General features: G+C 38.5%; 1 protein-coding gene across 1 annotated transcript in view; it reads right to left on the reverse strand.

Moving 5' to 3' along the window:
* LOC125931390 (DDB1- and CUL4-associated factor 12-like protein 2) overlaps positions 1–8782 on the reverse strand; it is a 67898-nt gene extending 59116 nt beyond the window's left edge. Inside the window, exons 1-3 of the mRNA XM_049643288.1 lie at positions 8672–8782; positions 8275–8454; positions 8024–8120 (exon numbers count right to left, since the gene is read on the reverse strand). Coding sequence (XP_049499245.1) covers positions 8024–8120; positions 8275–8454; positions 8672–8782 — 388 coding nt within the window. The remainder of the gene's footprint in view (positions 1–8023; positions 8121–8274; positions 8455–8671) is intronic.
* Positions 8783–9408: the final 626 nt, after the last annotated feature.

The following is a 9408-nucleotide window of genomic DNA, read 5'->3' on the forward strand; positions in this document are numbered from 1 at the left end:
AGATCGTGACCTGAGCTGAAGTCGGACGCTTAACCTACTGAGCCACCCAGGCGCCCCAAGAGGGCAGTTTTTAGGATGAGCACTGGGTGTTCTATGTAAGTGATGAATCACTAAATTCTACTCCTAAAATGACTATTAAACTACATATTAACTAATTTGTATTTAAACAAAATTAAAAAATAAAATATAATTAATTTTTTAAAAAGACCTGAGCTGAAATCCAGAGCCAAATGCTTAACTGACTGAGCCACCCAGGTGTCCCTGATTTTATTTATTTATCAAAAAAAATTTTTTTAATGTTTCTGAGACAGAGACACACACACAGGGTGTGAGTGAGGGAGGGGCAGAGAGCGGGGCAGGCTCTAGGCTCTGAGCTGTCAGCACAGAGCCCCACGTGGGGCTTGAACTCAGGAGCCATATGAGATCATGACCTGAGCCAAAGTTGGATGCTCAACCAACTGAGCCACCCAGGCATCCCTGTTTATTTGTTTGTTTGTTTATTAAATATTTATTTATTTTTGATAGAGTGTGAACGTGAGAGAGTCAGAGAGGGAGGGGGGACAGAGGATCTGAGGTGGGCTCTGCAATGTCAGCTGTGAGCCTGAATTGGGGTTGGAAATCACAGAATCCATGAGATCATGATCTGAGCCCAAATCGGACTCTCAACTGACTGAGCCATCCAGGCACCCCCTTGATTTACATTTTTTAAAAGCTGTTAAGACACAGAGTTATATGAAGTCCTACCTTTGGAGTCAGGAAAAAGAAAAAACATATCCCCATACTGTTCAGAAATTCTCATCTCCCAAATTAAGGGAAGCCATTTCAGTTCTGCCTGTTTGCAAAACAAAACTTTTGTAATAATGCTGCTATAATCACACATTTGAAGCAGGGCAAATGTTTGAGTACAACCATTAGCTATGGTGTTTTGATAATATAAAGATTATAAAGACAGAATTGTTACAAAGCCAACCTTTGGGTTTTATTTTGTAATCTTTGTACAGTTTTTTTGCATCATTATTTCCAATCATTCTATTTTAGTTGTGCATATCAGCACTCAAGACTTTCAGTGCTAGAGTTTATCGTTATCCCAGCACACAAAGTAAAATTCAGAAAAGAAGAAAATTTTAACAAAACAGTGATGATTCAGATTCCAAAATGGATGACGTTATCCATTTATCCAGCCCTAAAAAAGTGTGGCTTTCATTATTAGGTTACAATGGATCAAGATTTGTGTTCACACTAATGTTGCCCTCATTTCCATTTATATTAAACTGGTATTTGTTTTTTAAAGGAGGCACATGAATGAACAGAGCCTTCCCCAATCTCTGTTTGTTCAGCTTGTAACATGCACGACAGCAAATTCAATCTTGTTAAGAGGCTTATTCTTCTATTGTAGAACTTGAATTGCAAGAAAGTTTGAATTTGCATGGGTTATGTGTTTGTGTGGAAGTATGAATTAAATTTCTTTAAAGACTTTATTTTTCTTTTTCAGTAATATATTCCTTATGACCACTTAATTTCAAATATCTTTTGTCCATTCCATTACATAGCTGGGAGGGAGGGTGGGGAAAGTATAACTTCATTTCAATAATAGGAAACTAAAGTTCATTTGGACAAATAACACTGAAAATGTCAGTGAAATCACACCTCTTAAAACTCATAAGGACAATCTCACTCAGGTAAGTTCCTTAAGGCAAACAATTTTTCTTGATAAAGCATAATTTAGTTTAAGTCAGGTAACAAGTTATTCGACATATAGCCATAACATCCTCTTGGTTAGCAAACTATGTTTGACATAGATATAAAGTTATTTCACCAAGGATTTTTTCTAGTAAAGAAATCATTTCAATGGAAGAAGAGGAAGTTAACTATTATCAGCCAACATATGAAAATAACTATAATTAAAGTTGGGTCATATTGCAAGCATGTAGGTCAGTTTGTTAACCTACAGTCAAATGTGGGCAAAAATTGAATGACTGCTCTCTTTATTGCACTGCTTTTAAGTGATGTGGTAAAATATGATAGCTGTCTTTGAGCACATAGGTGAAAAACCTATAGAACACACTCAATCACACACACACACACACACACACACACACACACACACACACACTAGATTGGGGGAATATATTTCAGTGGGAAAAAAGCATCAGAAAAGGAGTCAAAGGATAATTTAACCCTGGACCTAGTGCTTATCAGCTATGACCTTGGCAAATCATTTAACCTTTCTACTGAGCTTTCAGTTTCTTCCTTTACAAAAAATGCAAGACAAATCAGAAAAAAGTGTTCTATATTAAAGGAGACTAAAGACCCATGCAACTAAAAGTAATAAGTAATTTTTAAAATATAATTTATGGTCAAATTGGCTAACATACAGAGTACGGTGTGCTCTTGGTTTTGGGGGTAGATTCCTGTGATTCCCGTGATTCATCTACCTGTGATTCATTACCAAGTAGTAATTCCATTGTATATATAAACCACATCTTCTTTATCCATTCATCAGCTGATGGACATTTAGGCTTTTTCCATAATTTGGCTATTGTTGAAAGCACTGCTATAAACATTGGGGTACATGTGCCCCTATGAATCAGCACTCCTGTATTCCTTTGATAAATTCCTAGCAGTGCTATTGCTGGGTCATAAAGTATTTCTATTTTTAATTTTTTGAGGAACCTTCACAGTGTTTTTGAGAGCAGCTGTACCAGTTTGCATTCGTACCAACAGTGCAAGAGGGTTCCCGTTTCTCCACATCTGCACCAACATTTGTTATTTCCTGATTTCCTCATTTTAGCCACTCTGACTGGTGTGAGGTGGTATCTCAGTGTGGTTTTTGATTTGCATTTCCCTAATGAGGAGTGATGTTGAGCATCTTTTCATGTGTCTGTTGGCAATCTGGATGTCATCTTTGGAAAGTGTCTATTCATGCCTTCTGCCCATTTCTTCACTGGATTATTTGTTTTTTGGGTATGGAGTTTGGTAAGTTCTTTATAGATTTTGGTTACTAACCCTTTATCTGAGCTGTCATATGCAAATATCTTTTCCCATTCCATCAGTTGCCTTTTAGTTTTGTTGATTGCTTCCTTTGCAGTGTGGAAGTTTTATCTTGATGAGGTCCCAATAGTTCATTTTTGCTTTTATTTCTCTTGCCTTTAGAGACGTGTTGAGCAAGAAATTCCTGCAGCTAAGGTCAAAGAGGTTGTTGACTGTTTTCTCCTCTAGGGTTTTGATGGTTTCTTGTCTCACATTTAGGTCTTTCATCCATTTTGAGTTTATTTTTGTGTCTGGTGTAAGAAAGTGGTCCAGTTTCATTCTTCTGCATGTTGCTGTCCAGTTCTCCCAGCACCATTTGTTAAAGAGACTGTCTTTTTTCCATTGGATATTCTTTCCTGCTTTGTCAAAGATTAGTTACCAATACATTTGTGGGTACAATTCCGGGTTCTCTATTCTACTGGTCTATGTTTTTGTGCCAATACCATACTGTCTTGATGACTACAGCTTTGTAGCAGAGGCTAAAGTCTGGAATTGTGATGCCTCCTGCTTTGGTCTTCTTCAATATTACTTTGACTATTTGGGGTCTATTGTGGTTCCATACAAATTTTAGGCTTGTTTGTTCTAGCTTTGAGAAGAATGCTGGTGCAATTTTGATTGGGATTGCATTGAATGTGTAGATTGCTTTGGGTAGTATTTACATTTTAAAATATTTATTCTTCCAATACATGAACATGGGATGTTTTTCCATTTCTTTGTGTCTTCTTCAATTTCCTTCATAAGTTTTCTATAATTTTCAGCATACAGATATTTTGCATCTTTGGTTAGGTTTATTCCTAGGTATTTTATGGTTCTTGGTGCAATTGTAAATGGGATCGATTTCTTGATTTCTCTTCTGTTGCTTCATTATTGGTGTACAGAAATGCAACTGATTTCTGTACATTGGTGTTGTACCCTGAGACTTTCTTGAATTCATGTATCAGTTCTAGAAGTTTTTGGTGGACCTTTTGGGTTTTCCATGTAGAATATCATGTTGTCTGTGAATAGTGAAAGTTTGACTTTTTCTTTGCCAATTTTAAGGCCTCTTATTTCATTTTGTTGTCTGCTGATGCTAGGACTTTGAACACTATGTTAAACAACAGTGGTGAGAGTGGACATCCCTGTCGTGTTCCTGATCTCAGGGAGAAAGCTCTCAGTTTTTCTCCATTGAGGATGATATTATGTGTGAGTTTTTCATATATGGCTTTTATCATGTTTAGGTATGTTCCTTCTATCCTGACTTCTTTGAGAATTTTATTAAGAAAGGATGCTGTATTTTGTCAAATGCTTTTTCTGCATCTATTGACAGTATCATATGGTTCTTATCCTTTCTTTTATTAATGTGATGTATCACATTTATTGATTTGTGACTATTGAACCAGCCCTGCAGTCCAGGAATGAATCCCGCTTGATCGTGGTGAATAATTCTTTTTATATGCTGTTGAACTTGATTTGCTAGTATCTTATTGAGAATTTTTGTACCCATGTTCTTCAGGGATATTGGCCTGTAATTCTCCTTTCTTGTGGGGCTTCTGTCTGGTTTGGGAACTAAGGTAATGCTGCCTTCATAGAATGAGTCTGGAAGTTTTCCTTCCATTTTATTTTTTGGAATAGCTTGAGAAGGATGGGTATTAAGTCTGCTTTAAATGTCTGGTAGAACTCCCCTGGGAATCCATCTGGTCAAGGGCTCTTATTTGTTGGGAGATTTTTGATAACTGATTCAATGTCTTCATTAGTTTTGGGTCTATTGAAATTTCTTCCCATTTTCTATTTCTTCCCATTTGAGTTTTGGTAGTGTATGGGTGTCTAGGAATTTGTCCATTTACTCCAGGTTGTCCAGTTTGTTGGCATATTATTTTTCATAGTATTATCTGATAACTGTTGGTATTTCTGTGATGTTGTTTGTGTTCTCTCCTCTTTCATTTGTGATTTTATCTTTTTGGGTCCTGTCTCTTTTCTTTTTGAGAAGTCTGGCTAGGAGTTTGTCAATTTTTTTTAAACCAACTCTTTGTCTCATTGATCTGTTTAACTGTTTTTTTTGGATTCTATATTGTTTATTTCCTCTCTAATCTTTATTATTTCTCTTCTTCTTCTGGACTTGGGGTTTCTTTGTTGGTCTGTTTCTAGTTCCTTTAGATGTTCTGTTAGATTTTGTATTTTTCTTGTTTCTTCAGCTAGGCCTGGATTGCAATGTATTTTCCTCTTAGGACTGCCTTTGCTGCATCCCAAAGGGTTTGGACTGTTGTGTTTTCATTTTCATTTGTTTCCATAAATTTTTAAATGTATTCTTTAATTTTCTTTAATTTTTTTAATGCTTATTTATTTTTGAGAGAGAGAGAGACAGAGTGAGAGTGGGGAAGGGGCAGAGAGAGAGAGAAACACAGATTCTGAAGCAAGCTCCAGGCTGTCAGCCCAGAGCCTGTTGTGGGGCTTGAACTCACAAACGGCAAGATCATGACCTGAGCTGAAGTCAGACACTCAATCAACTGAGCCACCCAGGCGCCCCTTAAATGTATTCCTTAACTACCTGGTTGACCCATTCATTCTTTAGTAGGATGTTCTTTAACCTCCATGCATTTGGAGGATTTCCAGACTTTTTCCTATGGTTGATTTCAAGTTTCATAGCATTGTGATCTGAAAGTGTGCATGGTATGATCTCAATTCTTTTATATTTGTTGAGGGATGTTTTGTGACCCAGTATGTAGTCTATTTTGGAGAATGTTCCATGTGCACTCAAGAAGAATGTGTATTCTGGTGCTTTTAAGTGATAAGTTCCGAATATATCTGTCAAGTCCATCTGGTCCAATGTATCATTCAGGGACATTGTTTCTTTATTGATTTTCTGCCTAGATGATCTGTCCATTGTTGTAAGTGGAATATTAAAGTCCCCTGAAATTGCCATATTCTTATCAATAAGATTGCTTATGTTTGTGATTAATTCTTTTATATATGTGTGTTTTTCCAAATTGGGTGCATAAACATTTATAATTCTTAACTCTTCTTGATGGATAGACCCCATAATTATGATATAATGCCCTTCTTCATTTCTTCTAACAGCCTTTACTTTAAAATTTAGTTTGACTAAGTATGGCTATTCGAGCTTTCTTTTGACCCACAGTAGCATGATAGATGGTTCCCCATCCCCTCACTTTGAATCTGAAGGTGTCCTCACATCTAAAATGGGTCTCTTGTAGATAGAAAACAGATGGGTCTTGTTTTTTATCCATTCTGTTACCTTATGTTTTCATTTGGAACATTTAGTCCATTTACATTCAGAGTGATTATTGAAAGATATGGATTTAGTGTCATTGTGTTATCTGTAGGTTTCATGTTTGTAGTGATGTCTCTGGTCCTTTGTGGTCTTTGCAACATTCCACTCACAGAATCCCCCTTAAGATCTCTTGTAGGGTTGGTTTAGTGATGATGAATTCATTCAATTTTTGTTTGCCTGGGAAAACCTTTACTTTCCTTTTTTTTCTGAATCACAGCCTTGCTGGATAAAGGATTCTTGGCTGCATGTTTTTCCTATTCAGGACATTGAATATTTCCTGCCACTCCCTTCTGTCCTGTGACGTTTCAGTAGGATAGGTCTGCTACTACCCTTATGTGTCTATCCTTGTAGGTTAAGACCCATTTGTCCCTAGCTGCTTTCAGAATTCTCTATCTTTGTATTTTGCTAGTTTCACTATGATATGTCATGCAGAAGATGGATTCCTGTTACAGCTGATGGGAGTTCTCTGTGCCTTTTGGAATTCGATGTCTGTTTCCTTCCCCAGATTGGGGAAGTTCTCAGTTATGATTTCTTCAAGTACACCTTGGGCCCCTTTCTCTCTTCTTCTGGAACTCCTATGATATGGATATTATTACATTTATTGAATCACTTAGCTTTTTAATTCTCCCCTCATGGTCTAGAATTTTTTATCTCTCTTTTTCTCAGCTTCATATTTTCCATAATTTTATCTTCTATTTCACCTATTCTCCCCTTTGCCTTTTCAATCCTCACTGTCACCACATCTAGTTTATTTTGCACTTCAATTACAACATTTTAAAATTCGTCATGACAATTTTTTAGTTCCTTGATCTCTGCAGCAGTAGATTCTCTGCTGTCTTCTATGCTTTCTTTCAAGCCCAGCAATTAATCTTTTGACTATTATTCTAAATTCTTGATCAGATATATTGTATATATCCGTTTTGATCAATTCTTTAGCTCTCATTTCTTCTTGGAATTTCTTTTGAGGAGAATTCTTCTGTTTCATAATTTTGGCTAGTTTTCTGTCCATATGTGTTTTAAAACTTGTTTTGTGTCCTGCACCTGCGAGCACTACTGTATTAAAGAGGGCTTGTACACTGTCCAGGACCTGGCCCTTCAGCAGGTGTTTTTTGGAGTGTGTTACTTGCTCTCTGTTACTGTGATTCTGTCTGCTTTACCTCCATATTCATAGTGATGTTTTGTACCCTCCACCAGGTGTGCTTTGATTTATTCATTAAAGTAGCCCTGGGGGTAAAAACACAAAAAGAAACAAACAAAAAACCCAAAAACATCAACAACAACAAAACGGTGGCGGGGGGGGGGAGTCAGTGTTGGTGGAAGAGGCCTTATCCCATACAAAGAAAGAAATGACAGGGGTGGGGGAAAAAAGAAAAGAAAAGAAAATTGACCAGACATGGAAACTATATGTCTTAATCCAGAAACAGAGAGGAAAATAAAAGAGATATAGAACAGGTATAAAGAGAATGGATTAAATATGTCTGCTTAAACAAAACAGCAACCAGAATAACCAGACTAGAGGAGGGAAGAAATTAGGAGAAAAGGAAGAATATATATATATATATATATATATATATATATATATATATATATATAAAATAAGAATTGTCCAAGAATTAAATCAGAAAATGCAAAAACACGGTGCCTGGAACTGGTGGCAGCACTAATCTGGAGGAGGGGCCATCTGGTTCCTCAGAATCTATCCTGCTCCAGTAGATACCCAGTTACCCAGCGTGGATGGGTGTGGCTTGGTGTAGGAGGGTCCTGCCTCCACTGTGGGTCTTGCCTCCACTGTGGACTGGCTCTCCTTTCCCTGAAGCCCTACCTTGTTGGTGATGGGGAGAAAAATGGTGACACTCCAGTCTCTCCTCCCCTGACTGAGTGTCCCAAACCACTCTGTTCAGGCAGTCCTCACAGTGCTGTGTAGGCATGAGCAGGCCTTTTTTTTTTTTTATTTCCCACTCCACAGTCTCCCATACCTCCTTGGGGTTTGTTTGGGATTCAAACCCAGATTTTCTAAAGGGTCCCACTCCCTGCGCCCTGGTTCCGGGGAAGTGCCACTCCACCCCATTGATGGGGGGCCTCCTCACAGTGCCTTCTGGGCACGAGCAAGGCAGTTTGTCCCTCTCTGCTGACTCCCGCACCTCTCTGGAGCTCAGCTAGGATTTAAACGCTTGTGTCTTAAAGGGTTCCGTTCGGTGTGCACCAGTTCTGGGGAAATGCCACTCTGCCCACCCCCTCCCCCATATATGGCCTCTGGCTGGCAGGCACAGGCAGGGTCCTTTGTCCTTTGAATGGTTATATACCTTCTTCCCACAGCTCTCGAAGGAGGGGATTGCTTTCTCCCACTGCAGACTGTGCCTCTCAACTAGTTACCAAGCCTGGGGCTGGCTCCCCTCCTCCACAGGTGCGCAAACACAGCCCCCAGCCCCAGCCTGGAGAAAGCTCCAAAGTTAGAGATTGGATCTTTCTCCGTTCCCGGTCCATGGTTTTTCTCTCATCCAAATACAGTCCTACACTTCCACAGTCTCTCTTTCTCTTCTCTTTCTATCTCCACAGAAGGGGATCCTTCCTCTCCATGCCTACACTGTCGGTTTTCTCTAGCCCAGTTCACAATCACGCACCTATGGTCTGCCAGATTTTCCCTGTGGGCTCCTGGGCCTCTGTCACTCTACAGCCGGGACTCTTGGAATTCAAAGTCTTTTGTCCTCAACACTGCTGTGTTTGAAGGACGAGGGAACTTCAGGTCCCCTTACTTCTCCACCATGTTGCTCCCTACATGTAATGAGTAATTTTTGAGTGGGTCCTGGACATTAGAATGACAGTAATAACCTGAACAAGGTGAGCATTAATTTCCAGATTTTAATAATTGTGCTGTAGTTATGTAAGATAATGTCCCCCCCCCTTTTTTTTTGAAAGGATGGAATTACCTCTGAAGTCTTTAAAGGTAAAGTGACATCATGTATTCAATTTACTCTGAAATGTTACAGTGAGAAGGAGAAGGGAAAGAACCATAGCTAAGCAAGTATGTTAAAAGCATTAACATTTGGGGAATCTGGGTGAAGGACATAATGGAATATGTTGTACTATTTAATTAATTTGTTCCTCTCTAG

The sequence above is a fragment of the Panthera uncia genome, chromosome X, assembly GCF_023721935.1.
Source record: "Panthera uncia isolate 11264 chromosome X, Puncia_PCG_1.0, whole genome shotgun sequence".
In the NCBI taxonomy this organism is placed as follows: Eukaryota; Metazoa; Chordata; class Mammalia; order Carnivora; family Felidae; genus Panthera; species Panthera uncia.